This window comes from Polypterus senegalus, chromosome 11, assembly GCF_016835505.1.
Source record: "Polypterus senegalus isolate Bchr_013 chromosome 11, ASM1683550v1, whole genome shotgun sequence".
In the NCBI taxonomy this organism is placed as follows: Eukaryota; Metazoa; Chordata; class Cladistia; order Polypteriformes; family Polypteridae; genus Polypterus; species Polypterus senegalus.
Window position 1 is genome coordinate 915,057 of NC_053164.1, and position 22,037 is coordinate 937,093.

At 37.3% G+C, this 22,037-nt stretch overlaps 1 protein-coding gene across 2 annotated transcripts in view; it reads left to right on the plus strand.

Moving 5' to 3' along the window:
* Window positions 1-22,037, plus strand: part of LOC120538644 (protein Smaug homolog 2) — a 107,094-nt gene that overhangs the window by 73,876 nt on the left and 11,181 nt on the right. For both annotated transcript variants that reach the window (XM_039768024.1, XM_039768025.1), the window contains exons 6-11: window positions 8,239-8,515; window positions 9,353-9,438; window positions 9,534-9,649; window positions 10,328-10,526; window positions 12,827-12,953; window positions 21,625-21,708. In XM_039768024.1, coding sequence (XP_039623958.1) covers window positions 8,239-8,515; window positions 9,353-9,438; window positions 9,534-9,649; window positions 10,328-10,526; window positions 12,827-12,953; window positions 21,625-21,708 — 889 coding nt within the window. The remainder of the gene's footprint in view (window positions 1-8,238; window positions 8,516-9,352; window positions 9,439-9,533; window positions 9,650-10,327; window positions 10,527-12,826; window positions 12,954-21,624; window positions 21,709-22,037) is intronic.

The following is a 22,037-nucleotide window of genomic DNA, read 5'->3' on the forward strand; positions in this document are numbered from 1 at the left end:
CTCACTCCCGGTTTGCCAGTGCTGAACTCGTGTCCTACCATCATTCCCTTCTTCAGGTCACCAAATCACTTCGGCCACCATGTGTCAGGCCCTCTCCTCTCTCGACTCTCTTTGCGTCCTGCAGTGGCATGCTTACTTGTCCTTTTCACTGGCTAGACACCGTCTGTTTGATGGTGCACTTTTACTGTGTTCCCCACTTGCTTTCTTCCCACTGAAATATCTATCGCTTCATTGTTTCACTTTGCGTGTCAGCATTTTGCTAGACTGTTCTTTCTCACTTGTTGTAGCATTTCAGTACTCTGTATATTTCACCTTCCCTTTAGTGTTCTATCGCTTCTCCTATCGGTTCTCCTCTCTCTCGCTTCTCCCATCTTCTCCTTTTACGTTTTAGTGGTTTGCTAAAATTATTTCATCTTTATTTTTCCGTCTCGTTTCGGCGTTCTGTCTCAAACTGTCTTTTTTATTTTCCCTGTGCTCTCTCTACTTTCCTCCAATCCCATCTCACAATTATCTTACGTGGACTGTTGATAGGCCAATCAGAAGACACTGACATATCAAACTTAACCTTGCACAACCCCATTTCAGTCAATAAACTTTATTAGCACAAAATAGGTGGACCAACTTACAACTTGTCAAAAAGACTTTTCCAGATGCTCAAACATTTAAACTTATGACTCGGAATCTTCGGTGAACAGTGCTGAGTTAGCATTGCATTTCTTGAAAAACTTAACCATCACTGAAGACGAGGTCATGGTCTCGTTTGATGTTGTGTCACTATATACCATGATTCCAATTCATTTAGCCACAGAAACACTACTGATGAGACTGAATAATGACCCCACCATAGAGACAAGAACTAAGCTGTCCACTGAAGACATAATGCACCTAATATCACTTTGCCAAAAAACTCCCTTTCATTTCAATGTAAAATACTTCATTCAAAAGGAAGGCATGCCAATGGGGTCGCCATTATCAAGACTTCTAGCGGAACTGGTAATGCAGCGATTTGAAAACTTGGCTCTATCCCAGTTCACACCCAAAATTTGGATATGCTACGTAGATGACAAATTCATCATATTAAAAAATGGCCAGCTGAACAAATACAACCACATCAACACAATATTCCCTGCAATCCAATTCACCATGGAAAAAGAAATAAACTGACGCATTAGCTTCCTGGACATATCCATTGAAAGAAGTAATGACGCCACCCTGATCACAAGTGTTTACCATAAGGAATGCTATGCAGACAAGATATTACACGTCGCCAGTAATCGCCCAGCATTTCATAAATGGAGCTGTATTAAGACTCTGTTCAGAAGAGTCCACACCCATTGTAATATGAAGGAGACAAAAAGGAACGAAAGACACGATCTTTTCCATCTTTTCGCTTCAGACGGATATTTAAAGATATTCATTAAACAAAGCCTACACAGGAGAGACGCCAGAGAACTCCGCATACAATCGACTCAAACCAGACCCCAAATCTCACCTTGTACACACTTCCTTATTATCACGGGTTGTCAGAAGGTGCAGCACGTATCCTGTCCAAGTCTGACATCAGAATAGCACACAAGCCCTCTGTGCACTGTCCTTTTCAATGCCAAGAACAAGATCAACAGCAGAAACATGAAACACAGTTTATAGCATTCCATGCAGTTCTTGCCCAGTGGTATACATAGGACAAACATCAAAAAGAATTGCAACACGTATACAGGAACATTGCAACACCGTCAGAAGGAAGTACTCATGATCACTGATCTATACACATACAAAATCAATCAGAGATGCATTCAAATGGGACAATGTACAAGTAAGATTTAAGGCTAATACTATCGGATGTTTGCCGACTGGTAGACCAACCACATGCGTTACCTGATAGGTAACCACCCATACAATCAGATCGGGACTCAGAACATGGATGCTATGAATGTGATTACTCCGATCTACAGGCTGTCAAATAAACAAAATACATGCTGTAGCACAGCGGAATGGGACTTTGTCTCTGACACTGATGTACAAGATTTGATCCCCGCAAGGGGAGCAGTGGAGTGTGTATGCCTGATGAGCCCAAATAAGGGCAACACGCATGTTGCGTACTCTTTGCATTATTTAACACTAAACTATGTTTTTTTATTTATATATATATATATATATATATATATATATATATATATATATATATATATAAATACATATATACAAACACACACACATACAGTGGAACCTTGAGATACGATCACCTCTGTATACGTGAAATTCAAGATAAGAGGAAAGAAAGTATGAGCGAAAAATTTGGATCTAAATATGGGTATGCGTGACGCATTTCCCGATCCGCCTCGACTCGGGGATTCACCCAAGCTGACGCTGCCAGCCCATTAGCTCACTCAGTGTTCCTTGTTCTTCCATAGCGTAAGGATCTACACTTTTGTGCGCTTGTGATTTCATTGTTTCGCTGTAGCAGTTCGCCGTATAAGTGTATCCAAAAATATCGCGGACATGCAGACGGAGAATAGGAGACGATTGCCCTCAAGAGGAGAGAGAGAGAGAGAGAGAGAGAGAGAGAGACGCGTGCGCGAGCGAGAGAGATAAGGAGAGAGAGACGCGCACGAGAGAGAAGAACCATCAGCTCAGTTATGATCGCATGACGCTCAGCAGACAAAGTGTATCCATACTACTTGTATTGCAAGACATCGCTCGTTTTATCAAGTCAAAATTAATTTAAAAATTTAGCTTGTCTTGCAAAACACTCGTAAACCAAGTTACTTGCAAACCAAGATTCCACTTGTATATATTATTTATCAGTGTTATTTGTTAGGAAAATTGATTTTTATGTTGATATTTTTGGGGGGGGGTGGAACGGATTAACTGGATTTCCATTATTTTCAATGGGGGAAGTTTGTTCTAGATATGAGAAATTTGCTATACGACCTCAGTGCTGGAACAAATTAAACTTGTATCTTTAGGTTCCACTGTGTGTGTGTGTGTGTGTGTATGTATGTATGTATGTATGTATGTATGTATATAATATATATATATATATAATATATATATATATATAATATATATATATATATATAATATATATATATATATAATATATATATATATATAAAATATATATATATATATAATATATATATATATATAATATATATAATATAATATATATAATATATATATATATAATATATATAATATATATATATATATATAATATATATATATAATATATACAGTAATCCTCGCTATATCGCTTTGACTTTCGGTTTCACTCTATCATGGATTTTAAATGTAAGCACATCTAAACATATATCACAGATTTTTGCTGGGTTCGCTTTCTGGACAATGGGTCTTTTAATTTAGGTTACATGCTTCCTCAGTTTGTTTGCCCTGTTGATTTCATACAAGGGACGCTATTGGCGGATGGCTTAGAAGCTACCCAATCAGAGCATGTATTGCATATTAACTAAAACTCCTCAATGCTATAAGATATGCTTCCCGCTGTGCTTGTTTGCTTCTCTCTATCTTTCTCGCTCTCTCTACCTGACGGAGGGGGTGTGAGCAGAGGGCTGTTTGCACAGAGGACACGGACGCCTCTACAAAATGCCACTTTATCGTGGTGCTTCTGTATACTTAAAAGCATGTATTGATTTTTTGATTGTTTGCTTTTCTTTGCAGCGCTCTCTCTGACATTCTCTGCTCCTGAGCGCTCCTTTATGACGGCGCTCCTTTGAAGATAAGATATGTTTGCTTTCTTTTAATTGTGAGAAAGAACTGTCATCTCTGTCTTGTCATGGAGCACAGTTTAAACGTTTGACTAAAGGGTGTTATTTCATGTCTAGAGGGCTCTAATAATGTTAACAGGGTGGGAGAGTTTATAAGGGCTTAAAATATATAAAAATAACCACACAAACATATGGTTTCTACTTCGCGGCTTTTCACATATCGCGGGGTCTGGAACGCAACCCTGATCGAGGAGGATTACTGTATATATATATATATATATATATATATATACAGAAAGAGAGAGGACTACTGTTTGTTTGTAAACTGTAATCACAATCGCATATTAATTAAAAATTTTCATATTTCCTTCATATAATTTTTATGTAAAGCAGAAATAACTTGGTGATTACATTGTAATGCATACATTTTAATAACCACTTCCCTAGGCATATTAAAGTTTTCTAGTTTATTAGAAAGTTTTTATTATTTAGGGAGAAAAAAAAATCCAAACCTACATGGCCCTGTGTGAAAAGTAATTGCCCCCTGAACCTAATAACTGGTTGGGCCACCCTTAGATGCAATAACTGCAATCAAGCGTTTGCGATAACTTGCAATGAGTCTTGAACAGCTCTGGAGAAATTTTGCCCACTCATCTTTGCAGAATTGTTGTAATTCAGCTTTATTTGAGGGTTTTCTAGCATGAACCGCCTTTTTAAGGTCATGTCATAGCATCTCAATTGGATTCAGGTCAGGACTTTGACTAGGCCACTCCAAAGTCTTCATTTTGTTTTTCTTCAGCCATTCAGAGGTGGATTTGCTGGTGTGTTTTGGGTCATTGTCCTGTTGCAGCACCCAAGATCGCTTCAGCTTGAGTTGACGAACAGATGGCCGGACATTCTCCTTCAGGATTTTTGGTAGACAGTAGAATTCATGGTTCCATCTATCACAGCAAGCCTTCCAGGTCCTGAAGCAGCAAAACAACCCCAGACCATCACACTACCACCACCATATTTTACTGTTGGTATGATGTTCTTCTTCTGAAATGCTGTGTTCCTTTTACGCCAGATGTAACGGACATTTGCCTTCCAAAAGTTCAACTTTTGTCTCATCAGTCCACAAGGTATTTTCCCAAAAGTCTTGGCAATCATTGAGATGTTTCTTAGCAAAATTGAGACAAGCCCTAATGTTCTTTTGCTTAACAGTGGTTTCGTCCTGGAAATCTGCCATGCAGGCCGTTTTTGCCCAGTCTCTTTCTTATGGTGGAGTCGTGAACACTGACCTTAATTGAGGCAAGTGAGGCCTGCTGTTCTTTAGACGTTGTCCTGGGGTCTTTTGTGACCTTTTGGATGAGTCGTCTCTGTGCTCTTGGGGTAATTTTGGTCGGCCGGCCACTCCTGGGAAGATTCACCACTGTTCCATGTTTTTGCCATTTGTGGATAATGGCTCTCACTGTGGTTCGCTGGAGTCCCAAAGCTTTAGAAATGGCTTTATAACCTTTACCAGACTGATAGATCTCAATTACTTCTGTTCTCATTTGTTCCTGAATTTCTTTGGATCTTGGCATGATGTCTAGCTTTTGAGGTGCTTTTGGTCCACTTCTCTGTGTCAGGCAGCTCCTATTTAAGTGATTTCTTGATTGAAACAGGTGTGGCAGTAATCAGGAAATTGAACTCAGGTGTGATACACCACAGTTAGGTTATTTTTGAACAAGGGGGCAATTACTTTTTCACACAGGGCCATGTAGGTTTGGATTTTTTTTTCTCCCTAAATAATAAAAACCATCATTTAAAAACTGCATTTTGTGTTTACTTGTGTTATATTTGACTAATGGTTAAATGTGTTTGATGATCAGAAACATTTTGTTTGACAAACATGCAAAAGAATAAGAAATCAGGAAGGGGGCACATAGTTTTTCACACCACTGTATGTTTAAAATGATTTGAAGATGAAAAGTAAGACATTATTAATTTTCTGACTTTTACATTCAGTCAGTTGCTTAAGCAAACCAGTTAATTTACAGAGGTTTATTTGCACCTCATCTGCTTCAAGCAGAGGAGTTCAACACCAGAATCCCTGAAGCCAGCAAAAATATTCTTAATGCTGGCCCACCTTAATTTTACTTGCACCTCCTAATCACAGTGTTAATTGTGCATCAATATCACCTTTGTTTCTCAAATGTGTCTATCGGTCGCAGGCAGGCAGCCAGCTTTTCATCCCCCACCGAGGCAGCTGAAGTCAGACACAATTTTCACAGCTGAAGTCTGTTTGTCTGGCGGTGAGGTGTCTGGAATTGTATAGGAAAATAATATATCATTACTTGCAATACATTTCATGTGTGTTCCATGTCTACAACAATCTGTTTAAATTTAGGATGACATTTAATGCATTATAGTAATAACGACAAAATGTTGACATGATGTGTGTAATGTCAAAGTCCAAATATTAAATAAACTTTTTCACAAAAGGTATAACAAAACAAGTGTACTTGTATTCAAGAATTTGTTCATTTTATATGTTGCTGTTAATGTGTGAAAACTGTCTAAAAAATGTCTAAATATCAATTGATACGAAGTAAAGACGTTTGTAGGCATGTGTGTGGTTGCATCTTTCACAGTGGAAATGTGGCTGGCTCACTAATATCAGTGTCTCTGGTTTAGGGATAAGAACTGCTGCTTCATAATCGACATGTTACTGGTTCAATGCCAGGTCCTCCCTACATTTAGCACTTTGTGTAGTGGGCTGCTTTTATTGGTACTATTACATAAATAAACCATACATTTGGTTTGAATTTCTAACAAATCAACAAAACAAGTGTGATTTTATTCAAGAATAAAATGGAATTAAAACCAAATAAAATAAACTACACATAAATTACAGTTTTAGTTTTGGTACTAGTAAAAGTTAGTGTCTTTTTAATTCAATTTTATTCTCTCAGTCACGTTCCCTCTGTTCTGACACTGTTAGTTTTCAAATAAAGATGTGCTATAACGAAACAAGTGTACTTTTATGTGTTAAAATTTTTTCTTGCCTTGTAAGAAATTTCATCCTACATTTACACAGATCATTGTAGACCCATAACAGACATGAAATGTATTTATTTCAAATAATGATTATATAATATTATATAATAATTTACATCAAACATTTAAATAGTTCATCGTGAGCCTATCCCTTTAATATGTACAGTAATCCCTCGCTATATCGCGCTTCGACTTTCGCGGCTTCACTCTATCGCGGATTTTAAATGTAAGCACATCTAAATATATATCATGGACTTTTCGCTGGTTCGCCGCTTTCTGCGGACAATGGGTCTTTTAATTTAGGTTACATGCTTCCTCAGTTTGATTGCCCAGTTGATTTCATACAAGGGACGCTATTGGCGGATGGCTTAGAAGCTACCCAATCAGAGCATGTATTACATATTAACTAAAACTCCTCAATGATATAAGATATGCTTCCCGAGCTGTGCTTGTTTGCTTCTCTCTATCTTTCTCACTCTCTCTGCCTGACGGAGGGGGTGTGAGCAGAGGGGCTGTTTGCACAGAGGACACGGAGGCTCCTCTACAAAATGCCGCTTTATTGCGGTGCTTCTGTATACTTAAAAGTACGTATTGATTGTTTGCTTTTCTTAGCAAGCGCTCTCTCTGACATTCTCTGCTCTTGACGGCGCTCTTTTGAAGATAAGATATGTTTGCATTCTTTTAATTGTGAGAAAGAACTGTCATCTCTGTCTTGTAATGGAGCACAGTTTAAACTTTTGACTAAAGGGTGTTATTTCATATCTAGAGGGCTCTAATAATGTTAACAGGGTGGGAGAGTTTATAAGGGCTTAAAATATATAAAAATAACCATACAAACATATGGTTTCTACTTCGTGGATTTTCACCTATCGCGGGGGAGTCTGGAACACAACCCCCGCGATCGAGGAGGGATTACTGTATAGTGTTTGTGATACCCTATCTGGGTTCACAAAATAATGTTTTCATTTGTGCTCTTTTGGTTGTCCCTTTGATATCTGACTTTTGTATAAATAAAGGAAAGACCACAAGGAGAATTACATTTTAAGCATCTTTTAAACAACGAAAGAAATTACTAAGGTATTTACTTTGACTGCAAGTTTTGTTTTAACGTTTGATTTGTTACTGAGCCCTTCACTGCTTGACGCATGCCACATCTTACGTTCACATCAGTCTATAAGAGCAGTAAAAATTTATCTAAACTTTAAATGAAGAGTCCTACCTATGATTTCCTCCAGTGGTGTACAGATTCAGCTGTGCAATTTCCAAGCCCTTTCAGCTGCAGTAAGTGACATCCAGCTAAAACAGTAAGTAGAAATATAACTGATGATGTTTTGATTTACGCTTTCTTTAATTTGATTAGTGTTCACAATGCATAAGTCGATAAGTTTGTTTAAAAAAAATCACTATAGAGATATTTGCTACTAAAATTAAACTGGTCAATTATTATTCTAAAAAATAAATTTTTTTGTTTGTCACCCATCTTTGGTAGGATATTCTTGAAGGGGGTAATCTTCGAAATGCACTTCAGGAACTGCAACAGATAATAATTACACCTATTAAGGTATATAGTCCACCACAGACGTCTCAGAAAGAGAGTGACACCACATCACAGCCTTCAGACAAATCTGGAAAACCAGCAGATGAAAAGGATTCTACAGCCGAGGTGTTTTCGCCCCCAAACTCCTCTCCTTGTGATGGTGAGCCCTCTGCAATGCCAATACCAGAAGGAGATATAACGGGGCAGTTTACAAGGGTGATGGGCAAAGGTGAGTTATTTTACATTCAAGAGTTACTAAAGTACTGCGTATCAACACACAAGCCTGCCTTTAAAGAACTAATGATCGATTATTTGTTGGTGCCTGCCTCGTACCTGAAGCTGATTTGATGGTGGCTGTCCTCCACATTTTTCATCTGGACTAGGAATTTTAGTAAATAAGCAAATGGTTTATATAATTAAAAAGGAGGCAAATGTAGAGCAAAAAATAAATTAAGATTGATCATAAACTGTTTGTCAAAATCTGTTATCTTTTTCTGCATTTGGAAGATAATGAAGTTGGGTCAACAGGGTCAATGTTGGTGATGAAATAATCCGCTTGCTCATCTAGTTAATTTAAATTAATTAAACATTAGTATCGAGTAATGTTTACTGATCTGCATGAATGGGCGTAATTAATTAATTAATTGGTTTTAATTTGTAAACTTTATTGTACTAGAACAGAAAGTCATCTTAAAAAAAACAATTATGCAGACCTATGTGATAGTAAATGAATTATGCTATTGTAGCAGGCTTGAAAATCAATTTATCAGTTGAAACAAAAAGGAAAGTACAAACCAGTATGTATTATTGCGTTGTGTGATAACACTTTGTCATTCCTAGTAAGGATAATAATGTATATAAGTTGTTTTTATATGTTTTGTATGTTTGTCAGAATTTAGTGCTGCAACATTTTTTAAATGTGATAATTATACCATATAATGCTGGGTGGGTGGGCTGAGTTTCACAAGTTTTTGTTAGCCTCTCTCAAGCTGTGTTTAAAACTGATATATTATAGATCCATTCAAGTTTAATACTGTTCCATCTTTTATTTTAATCTTTTGTATAGTGTGCACGCAACTCTTAGTATCAAGACCAGATGAAGAGAACATCAGCTGTTACTTGCAGCTCATAGAAAAGTGTCTAGCACATGAGGTCTGTTTTCTGCCAGTTCATTTATATTTAGGTTTTTCGTTTTTTATTTGAAAGATTTGCAAGCTTAATTCTGTTTCTTCTTCAATTAACTCCAGGCTTTTACTGAAACTCAGAAGAAAAGGTTGCTGTCTTGGAAGCAGCAAGTCTTGAAACTACTAAGAATGTTTCCTCGGAAAGCCATGCTTGACATGCCAAGTTACCGACAAAAAGGGTAAGTCTAAGAATTTGCAGTTTAAAAAATCTGTTCATAATAAGCTGTGTGTTTAGCATAACACAGCATGCTAGTTAATGTTACAACTGCATACTGCCTCAGACTTATGTCAGTTGCTGTCCATTTATGGGTGTAGAGTGAATTTGTAGACTTAACTTTTTTTGCATTAATGCCACACCTTGTACAGTGCCTAAACAAAGTATTAAACCCCTTGGAAGTTTTCACACTTTATTATTCTACAACATTGAATCAGAGTGAATTTAATTTGCATTTTTGACACTGATGAACAGAAAAAGAACCTTTAATGTCAAAGTTAAAACAAGACACTGGGTCATTTCCGGAGGGAAAATGCCTGGGGGGGTTGCAAATCGTGATCCCAAGTTGTTTCATCATATAGTTGGTGCAGCAACACGCTGTACCAGTGCATGCTCCCCAACTTGACTTGAGCAGTGTTAAAAACTTAAATTAAGTCAACTGTAACTCAGTCTTATTTACCAATAAAATGTGAAAACGTCCAAGGGTGTGAATATTTTTTTTTTATAGCCAATGCATAACATTTTTAGAAGTTGTTTTAGTCTGATGAAGTTCCAATATCAAAAGGCTGGTTTGTTTTCCCGGAATATTTTGTTATCATTTCTTCTGCTTCTTTTAAACTTGAATGTTTGTTTTTTTCACCAGGTGGACATATGGGTCAAATTCTCTTCCTACAGCAGGCTCTGTGGGAGGTGGGTTAGGACGCCGAGGACAGCGACAGTTTCAAATGCCTTCCCGTGGGCTGCCACCCAATCGTATGGCCCTCATGAGTCCTTCTGGCATTGGGGGTGCTTCACCTAGGCACACATTAACTAGTCCTGCTCTTGGAGGGCAGGGCAGGCAGGTAAGTAATTGTATTCACAAATGTTGTGTTCAAATTTTACATGGTGTCTACATGTACTGTACCATAACTTGCCCTGGTAGAAGATTACAAAAAAAAAATTGTTGGGTGAATGTATTCCTAATGTAGAGTTATGCATGAAAATGGATAATAAAGTAAGCTAAAGTTTAAATGAATTGCAGAGAAAGTGACAGGAGAAAACATATACAGAATCATATTGTGAGTTACATAGGGGGGAGAAAAGATTTGAAGAAATGTTGCATTATTACTCAGGTGTTCATTTGAAAAGATGTAAATAGCTACAGCTTTGGTGCTTTAGAGTACAGATGTGAATAGGCAGAAATATGCTGGCATCTTTCAGCTTTCCATTGTAGATAACTCTGATCATCCACCATTTTCCCCATACTTTCCTGATTCTTTTAGTTATTTCAATGTTTATTTCTTCTCTGTGTTGTGCACTGGGATTCAAGTTAAGATCAATTAGAACCTAAGTTGTTGTATGACCATTTTACTGGAGTTTAAGGCTAATCTCACCCAGGGAAATTACAGCATTTTATTCTATCCTTGTTGTGCTGAGCTTCATTCCTTACTTGCTTAAGGTATTCTTTCCCTTGTTCACACTCTTTGTGGCCTTTACTTTGTTCAATAACCACATAATCATCCAGACAATACAATGCCTTTACTTTAACCTCTGCTGTGGTAGTGGCAAAAATCACTGCAAATAATGACTCCGTGCAGATCCCTTGTACACTCCCATTCTGACATTGAACTCTTCTATTTCTCCACATGTTCTCAACTATTCATGTAACAGCTGATAGGACCAAGAAGGAACTATCAGCAAACACAACTTTGGAAGGCTATACTGCAGCAGGATATAGCTTTTCTTTGTAAGTTGCTCTTTGATAGAAAAAACAAGATCGGAAAGATTTTGTTGGTGGTGACAGTTCCTTCATCTTGAATGTAAAAAATCTATGTAGGATTATAAATGTTTGAGACAGTGTGAAGATGAAAGGAAATGAGCATTATTAGCATTACTTGTCTCAACAGATTTGACAAACAGTCTGTTCGTGGAGCCTGTCTTTATGAATTAAAGTGGAACCTCGGTTTGCAAGTAACTTGTTTACGAGTGTTTTGCAAGACGAGCTACATTTTTTAATAAATTTTGATTTGATAAACAAGCGATGTCTTGCAATACGAGTAGTATGGACACACTTTTTCTGCTGAGCGTCATATGAACACAACTGAGCTGATGGTTCTCTCTCGTGTGTCTCTCCTTATCTCTCTTGCTCGTGGGCGTCTCTCTCGCTCTCTCCTTCTCTCCTCTTGAGGGCAGTCATCTCCTATTCTCCGTCTGAGTCATGCGTGCCTCACTCATATAGTCAACATCTGTGTGAGCGTATACTGTTTACTACAGCATTGTTGACTTTGTGTGTGTGTGCGCGTGTGCTGTGAAGCGCCAGTCCCCGTCTTGCGCCCCAAAACACGAAGCTGAGTCTTAGTACTTTAACAACACTAGCTTTATTCAGCTTAAAACAGCACAAGCACGGTTATTTATTGTAGCGGGATCTTTATAATGTTCCTTGTATCATCCATCGGCGGCAGGCGCTTATAGCATGCCCGCGATCTTTTTGGATACGTTTATATGGCGAACTGCTACAGTGCTGGGAGACTGTGATTGCTTTGGGACACTCTTCCGCGTGTCGTCCCGTTGGATGGAATCCCACAAGAGTTTAAAAAACTCACTCACACCAGCCATGATTCTTTTTAAAGGTAAAGTGCAGGTTAATTTGTTTTATATATTTTTACTTTATATTTTTTTTTATATATGAATAATTTTGGGTTGTGGAACGAATCATCTGTGTTTCCATTAATTCTTATGGGGAAATTCACTTTGATATACGAGTGCTTTGGACTGCGAGCACGTTTCCGGAACGAATTATGCTCGCAAACCAAGGTTCCAGTGTACTTGGTTAAATTAATGAATAGTTCACTACTTTATTGACAAAGACCACCCCTGATCTCTCTAATGACTAATGCCCTTAAAGATACTGTCATATCATAAATATTTGCAGAGGTATAAACAATAAAGGAATAGCCATTTGCTCATGAGACCAATTCAGAATTATAGTTGAAGTCATTGCTGCCCTTGTTCAGCTACTAATACTAATTTATTCTGGTGGTTTAATGTTTTAATCATTTAACATCAAACATTATTAATGCAGCTATGTTTTCATTTGTTGATGTTTCCAGAGAAAAGCTGCAAATATATCTTAAAACTGTCTGTTTTGTATCTCTTTCTGTAGAATTTGTGGTTTGCCAACCCAGGTGGGAGCAACAGCATGCCAAGTCAGAGCCGCAGCTCGGTCCAGAGAACACACTCTCTACCCGTCCATACGTCCCCCCAAGCCATGCTCATGTTCCAGCAGCCAGGTTAGTTTCTTCTCTTGATATAGGTACATCCTTTTTTTAAAAAAAAGTGTTTAGGTCTTAGGCTATAGGGTCATTGTTGTCACATGTATTAAGCAGCCTTTAACACTTTCACTGTAGGCAAATGAGAGCAGAGCAGAGAGTAAAGTAAGCATGATCTGTGTGCCTAAGAGTAAACTATCATCTTAAAACTGGTGTTTCTGGAGTTGAATTTCAGGTACTTTGAGTTGTATTATGTGATAAAATGCATGGACACTTGTAAAGAACAAATTTTACCTTGTTTTTATTTATATTAAGACACAAATCCCATAGTCTTTTAACTACTTTTTACCTTTTATTAAAGACACACCTTTGCTACAATATTGTTCTTTTTCTTCACAAAAGATTCAAAAGTTATAGAATAAACTGTGTACTATATTTGGGTGATGGTGGAGCAGGGGTTATTGTTGATGTATTGTGCTGAGACACGGACAATAATTAAGAGTTGAAGAGGAACTTAAAGGGAATGAAATGAGAATTCTGAGGTCATTTTATGACATCTCACTGCGAAATGAGGAGGTTAGGAGAAGAGCAGGTGGGGTCAAGATCATTAAGACAATTAGAGAAGCTATACGGAGATGGTATGAGCATATGGAAGGGAGAAGCAAGAAGTGGCCATGGTTTTAGTTTTGATTTAAATTAACTAGCATCCCCTTTGCTTGTAGTAATTTATATTGAATTCTTTTTGGAGCAGTAACTGGGATATATGAGTCATGGATTGCATCACTGTAATGATGGAAATCTCCTGCAGAGTTGATTGAAGAGCATAATACTCTTCCTATACATGCTGGCTCACTGATAGTTTATTCATTCCAAACACACTGCCAGCACCAATGGCAGGATACCATTACACAGTATGTGACCTGCTTTTTGACAGGTGTATATACTTTCAAAATAGTCTGGCATCTTTTCTTTCTCAGCAGCCTCAGAGCCTGCATTCTTTCCCAAATATCAAAAAAATGTGAGGTGATGCACAGGGAGACTGAGCAGTAGTAGTGGCTATTAAAAAGGCCAATATATCTTGCCAGTTTTCATTTCATTCACTCATTCAGACTTCACACAGCAGACCTGTGGCTTAGGTTACAGCTGTTGCAACTGCAGCATTAACACTGATTTATGCTTCTGTGTCATGCCTATGGTATAGGTATGTGCCTACGTGTTGCATCAATGCGGATCATGTGCAGAATCCTCCAACTCTGATTGTCCAGTCTGGTAATTATGTATTTCAAATGTCAAAGTAGTAAGAAAATATGCGTTTTTATGTGATACCGCATTACAACACTACAAAGACCAATTAGATGGCATCCAATTTGTGGTATGAAATATTGAATAACATTGGTTTGGAAGTCAGCAGATGTATGATTAAGTGGAAAAATGTGAGGAACAACACATTTGCCTGCGAAAGAAAATGTGTAGCAAGAGGAGTAGTGATCCTGCAGAGCAAAAGCTGCCTGCATTTTAATGAATCATTCACTTTTCTTGCATGCTACAAACACCACCAAATAGCACTGAAGCATGTATAAACTACAAACCGGATTCCAAAAAAGTTGGGACACTAAACAAATTGTGAATAAAAACTGAATGCAATGATGTGGAGATGGCAAATGTCAATATTTTATTTGTAATAGAACGTAGATGACAGATCAAACGTTTAATCTGAGTAAATGTATCATTTTAAAGGAAAAATATGTTGATTCAAAATTTCACGGTGTCAACAAATCCCAAAAAAGTTGTGACAAGTAGCAATAAGAGGCTGGAAAAAGTAAATTTGAGCATAACAAAGAGCTGGAAGACCAATAAACACCAGGGGTGCGAAAATCCAACGCCCGACTTGTCCGACACGGGTAAATTGACCGTCGGACAAGCGTGTTTTCTGGTTTCAGTTGTCCGCGGACAAGTGCAATTTTTCTGGAGAAAAAAGAATTAAATGTGCAGTTCAGGGCACATTTTTACCACTACTTTCAAATTTTAAACATTTGGGTACGTGCGTGCGGAAACAGTTTACTTAGGCATGTTCTTCATGTATCAAATTGGTATTCAATATTGTTTACAAAATGATGGCTGATTTTTCAAAGGGGAAGCACTCTTGTGATCTTACATAAGTATTTTACCCTACTATTTACACGCTTGGAGATGCGGTCTTTTTTTTCATGCCGACATGATTTTTCATTATAATCGATATCTTTTATATATTATTAATAAAATAATTTTTTCTACATAAAAATGCGGTCATTTCACCTACAATGCAATTGTTTTCGCCACATAAAGCTTGTTAGGCATTTGATCTTTTCTGGAATTTGCGATTTCGCATAGGTTGTGATATATTGAGGAGTTAAGAAATTTATTGCGTGACATCAATTTTGATGTGCTGTCTATAGATCATTTTTGATTAGAGAATTTTTCAAATAAAACAAGTTGGTTTCGCGCTGTCAGTTTTTAAAATAAGGAAAACATTCTAACGGTTTCCAAATGTTATGAAATATCAATAAAAATCTTCACTTAGACGCGATTATTTTTTTTCCCCCGACAACATCGGTAATATTTATTTCTTTGGAAATGTAACTTCTTGCTGAATTTCGAATATGCCATTAGGAATTACCTGCGTAACCCATAATGCACTGCGGTACGCACGTTGTTCTCGCTATATGCGTGTTGTTGAAACTGAAGCATGTAGCATCGCGGATGAGAAATTTATCATTTCTTGATTAAAACTGGCACAACAGGCCTTGAGAAACCTAAGTAAGTGTACTAAGGCCACTGAAAAAAATACGGACACAGTGAAGACAAAAAAATGTAAATGTCGAGATTAAAGTCGACATGGTGACTTTATTCTCGTAGTTTATTTTGTCAGTTGAATGTCGCAAACTAACTTTCATCTTAAAATGAATGTTTCATTTACTAGATTTTCTCAAACCCCGTCATAAATTAATGTAGCACATTAAATGCTTTATATTAAGTGTTCCCCGACCCAGTTGTTGCGCGTTTCTTAAACTGACTTTCTTTTGCAGTGAGAGGCGCCGGCAGCAATCGCCGCACATTGACTTCATGATATTCCTGCTCAGTGAACATTCAGAATACTAAGATAAATACTTGATATCTTTTTCACGATGAAATGCATTAAAGCATGTATTAGACATGGGTGGCGGGGGGCACAGTGGCGTGACTGTAGTGCTGCTCCCTTGCATTATGGGGTTCTCAGGTCTACGTTCAGTGTAGAGAAGTTTATGGCAGGTGTAACGAGGCTCCAAAAAACTGGATACTGTATTTGAATGGGTATCGCACAGGTTTAACTGAAATATTGTGTAAATGTTGGGTTCGTCATCTGGAGGTCGGAGATACGAACGAAGAATTCAATGGATGTTTTTCTGAGCAGGCGTTCTTTATTGCATGTTTGCTGTGTCTAATAGACTGTCTATCGTACGTACTAAACCCCCAGTTCCTAGCCTTTGTCTTTCTCCATATAACCAATCACCACACGATAAGCGTCTTTGTGAAATTAAAACCTAGACCTCAGTTTTCAGAACTTTAAAAACAATTTTCGTTATACATGTTTAATTATGCCATCCATTCAGAGGTCTGTTATAACTAGTTTTCATTTCACAAATACGTGTGGTGATTGGTTATGTGCAGAAAGAAAAAGGATAGGAACTGGGGGTTTAGTACGTCAGATAGAGATATGAGTCTAAAAGTAAGAAAAGAGGTTGAGCGTTATGCAAGGCTGTTCAATGCTACTTCTTTAGAAGAGTTTGACCCACGACCAGCTGTGGAATTCTGGCTGTCACCTGGCAACAGGCACATCACTCATAAAAAACCTGAAAAGTCATCAGCATCCACTTGTGCAGAACCATCAGTCCAGGAACCATGCAGTTCAGCTCAAGAAGAAATGAACAGCATTCAGCCCATGCTGTCTGAGATGGTAAAGATTCTTGGGGGAGAAGATGTTGCAAGACAAAAGCTGAAGAACATGGTAGAAAATGAATCAGGACAGTGTTCTGTTATGTAACTGTAATATATGAAAAAAGAACTAGTGTAGCTATAATGAAGACATTGTTTATTAGCCAGTTAAAAGAAGGGAATCTTTTATATAATGTTCTAGAGCAAGGTGGCAAAATACTACTCCCTGAAAGAATTTTTTTCAGTTTTAAAATGGAAGGCAGTTTTGGTATCAATAAAAGAGATCAGAAAAAATAAACTATTTTTCACTTTTGTTATTTGTTTATGGGCAAGTGAATTTAACTGGCGGACAAGTGGATTTTCTACGTTTACTTGTCCGTGGACAAGTAGAAACAAATTTGATTTCCACACCCCTGAACACTAATTCGGTCAATTGGCAACATGATTGGGTATAAAAAGAGCTTCTCAAGAGTGGCAGTGTCTCTCAGAAGCCAAGATGGGTAGAGGATCACCAATTCCCACAATGTTGCGCAGAAAGATAGTGGAGCAATATCAGAAAGGTGTTACCCAGCGAAAAATTGCAAAGACTTTGCATCTATCATCATCAACTGTGCATATCATCATCCGAAGATTCAGAGAATCTGGAACAATCTCTGTGCGTAAGGGTCAAGGCTGTAAAACCATACTGGATGCCCATGATCTCCGGGCCCTTAAACGACACTGCACCACAAACAGGAATGCTACTGTAAAGGAAATCACAGAATGGGCTCAGAAATACTTCCAGAAACCATTGTCAGTGAACACAATCCACCGTGCCATCCGCTGTTGCCAGCTGAAACTCTACAGTGCAAAGAAGAAGCCATTTCTAAGCAAGATCCACAAGCTCAGGCGTTGCCACTGGGCCAGGGATCATTTAAAATGGAGTGTGGCAAAATGGAAGACTGTTCTGTGGTCAGACGAGTCACGATTTTCTTTTTGGAAATCTGGGACGCCATGTCATCCGGACCAAAAAGGACAAGGACAACCCAAGTTGTTATCAACGCTCAGTTCAGAAGCCTGCATCTTTGATGGTATGGGGTTGCATGAGTGCGTGTGGCATGGGCAGCTTGCATGTCTGGAAAGGCACCATCAATGCAGAAAAATATATTCAGGTTCTAGAACAACATATGCTCCCATCCAGACGTCATCTCTTTCAGGGAAGACCCTGCATTTTTTTATCAAAATAATGCCAGACCACATTCTGCATCAATCACAACATCATGGCTGTGTAGGAGAAGGATCCGGGTACTGAAATGGCCAGTCTGCAGTCCATATCTTTCACCTATAGAGAACATTTGCCGCATCATAAAGAGGAAGGTTCGACAAAGAAGGCCCAAGATGATTGAACAGTTAGAGGCCTGTATTAGACAAGAATGGGAGAGCATTCCTATTTCTAAACTGGAGAAACTGGTCTCCTCGGTCCCCAGACGTCTGTTGAGTGTTGTAAGAAGAAGGGGAGATGCCACACAGTGGTGAAAATGGCCTTGTCCCAACTTTTTTGGGATTTGTTGACACCATGAAATTCTGAATCAACATATTTTTCCCTTAAAATGATACATTTTCTCAGTTTAAACTTTTGTTCCGTGATTTATGTTCTATTCTGAATAAAATATTAGAAGTTGGCACCTCCACATCATTACATTGTTTTTTTTCACGATTTGTATAGTGTCCCAACTTTTTTGGAATCCGGTTTGTACTTTGTTCAAAATGTAAAGCATATAAACCTATGAATCTACCATGTTGAATCCCTCAACAAAGGAGGTTGTCAGATTTCTACATTTTGTGAGAGAAACTTTGATAGGATTTGCTTTTTCTGCTAAAGAAACATTTAAAGACTACAGTGTAAGTGCGATTGTATGTACAGTGCGTTGTCAGCTGGTCTGTTGACAGTTGGGATACAACTGTCTTCTGTAAACGGTATTTACTGCATGTTTAATAATGTGGTTTATACCATGGCAAAAAATATTCATTGATGATGTAAGTAATCAATTGTCAGTTGCCTGTGATCTCAATTATCAGCACAAGTCTTGACAGAAGCAGGCAAGACAACAGCCAAAGTTTGCACAAGAATTGGAATAAATAGATCAAGAGGATTGGGACAAACTGCCTGAAAATGTCCTTATAAAACTGCATAACGAGAAATGATACAGTTTTAAAGGCAAAGGGAGATCACATCAAATGTTGATTTTAGTTTTTTACTATTTAGTGCTCTTTATTATTATAGTAATTGTTTTGATACTTTTCATTTCATTATTTTTAAAAGCTTTTCCAATTTAGACTTTTTACCATACCACTTGGGGAAATTGAGATTCTACATTCAGTGAAGGAGATGCAAGGCATGGAGAAGCTGTTGGCAGGGCTCTCGTCCATCCCTAGATGTGCCAGTCTCCACATCTAGTGAATGTATTGTTAGCAACATTTCTTGGGATTCTTCACAAAAAGCAGTCTGTCAGTGTTCAATTTTTCAATCAACAACTTGTACATTTCCCTGTTTTATGCAAATAGCAGCAGTCTTTTTTTATCCATTGACCGTTTCAATTTGAAGATGTCTGACTTCTTCATTTTAAAGACTACTGTTTTCAGTTAACATGTAGACAAAATATATATTGAATGTGTGCTTTGTGAAACAAGATTATTACAAACATTGTCTAGAGAGCTTAAAGTAATCATTGGTTTTGCTTTAATATAACTTCATTTGTGAACTGAGCCTTCAAAAATTAGTTAACATATTGGAAATCATCTTGACAGTAGAAATTCATCTTACATTACAACTTAGTAATGTAATGTGGGAAATAGCTGAGGTGTCAGTCAGGCAACCCCATTTAATGAAAAAGAAAAAGCAGAAGTTAGTATGCACACAGGCACAACAGAAAACAGGCCAATCCATCCACCAACAATAAATCACAGGCAATGCTTACAAGTTTTAAGTCACACAGGACTTCCGTCCTCAACTAGGCTCAGGTCCAAAGTGCGAAGTCTTTCTTCTGGCACACCCCCTTTTATGTTGTCCCAACAAGAAGGGGCGTGTCCTTCTCTGAGTGCAGTCGGCTGTGTCAAATGCCTTCACAGGGAGTCTTCACAGAGATTCAGGTGGAAGAGAGAAGACTGTTAGTGACAGGGATTTTCTCGGTCCACGGTTATATTGCTTATCTCTATTGAGCCCTGAAGGGACACACACACCTTATATGAAAACTTAAGTTCCCCATGACTAATCCAGAAAACAATGAAATCCATAATTGTATTAAATTTGAAATCATAACAGAAACAGCTTTTGCTTTCTGGCATGGAATTTTGAGAATGTCTGCTCAAGATGTACAGTCAGATTTGTTCAAATTAATACAAACCTCATCATACAGAAGAAATATTGATACATTTTTAACCTGTGTACAGTATATTTGGAGAAAATCAAAATGATTTGCTTATATTAATGTGTAAATATATATTGTAAAAAATATTAAATGTAAATTTTAGTACAGTATGCTGAAACTCTAATGCTACCAAGACATCACCAAGAAGCTGTGCAACTTTTCAAAATGCATCCTAGAACTGAAGAGATTGTCCTATTTTGGGAAAATAATAGAACTAGACCGAAAGTGCTATCTCTTCATGGCCTCCCACATTGTCAAGTGTATCAGTATCTCACATGTTTAAGGAATAAAGTAATTAAATGTCATTGAATTTGGGATGTTAACCAAACAGAATAAATTAATTCAACCTGTAATATCTTGTTATGGGAAAAGGATTGCATCTGCTTAAATTGCCAAGATGATAATGTTCTGGTTTCCTTTTCTGTTCTTTTAAGTGAGTAGATTTCACTTTTTTGTTTAGCATTGTGATCTAGAAATTCATGGTGCAGTATTCTTAATGGTCATAGTCAGGTGTCTTATTGGGCTAAACTATCAAATGATAAATAATTGCATATTTAAATGAAACCTAATGAGAAATTTATCCTTATCTTCATACTTATCTTCATCTTTTAATAGCTACAGCCTTAAATTGTCATCTGTTTATTATTTTCTCGTATAATTAAAACAAGCTTAATCTGAACATCTTGTTGTGTCACCCATGCTTTCCTAACTCCTAATTCTTGGCTTTGGCAGGATTTGCTTATGTGGGCATTTTAAAAATCAGTAGTTGCAAATTTTATATATGGCAATTCTGAATGATTTTGAATTTTTATATTTATACTGCTCAAAAAAATTAAGGGAACACTTAATCATGACAGTCTAACACCAAGTCATTAAAACTTCAGGGATATCAATCTGTCCAGTTAGGAAGCATAAGCGATTATTTGGTGCAAATGAAAGTGATATCAGGTGCACCGAGAGTGGTTTATAGGACCAAAGTGGTAATTATTGGAAAACTGAAATGTATAAAATTTTAGAGCTAAAGCTTTAGGTTAAAAGCAGGATTACTTCTTATTATAGTTGAAAGCTGCTTAATGTAGGGAAAAAATTATGAAAACATTTCTAAGTTATCTTATTGTAAATTCAAACGTATACTGTAATGGGCTGGATATTAAAAAAAGAAATAAAGAGCCTTGTCATTTAAAAAATCTAAAATGTAAACAACTAAGTTAATAATAGAGGCTGACAAGAATGGGTATTGTAATTTTTCACATCATAAATTGGTCATTCCAGTACATGTTGCACAACCTACACAAAGCTGTAGTAGTAGACGTAATTATCTTTCTCTTCCTTAGAATGCCAGGTTCCGGGAACAGATTTGGAAATTAATCCCACGCTGGAGTCACTGTGCCTCAGCATGACAGAGCATGCATTAGGAGGTAAGTTTTAAGTTTTACTGCTTTTAGGTGATCAATGTGAATGAAATTACACACAAATTTTGTTTTTCACTTTATACACTTTCCGTAGTTAATAATAAATGATAATAATAGATTTTATTTATATCGCGCTTTATATTTAACAATCTCAAAGTGCTACAAAATAAGAATAAAATTAACAAACAAAAAAATCTTTAGAAATAATTTAACAAAAAGCCTTTCTAAAAAGATACGTTTTTAGGTTTCGTTTGAAGGCATCGATCGACTGTGGGGCTCTCAAGTAGTCGGGGAGGGAATTCCACAGCCTCGGCGCCATCGAAGAAAAGGCTCTA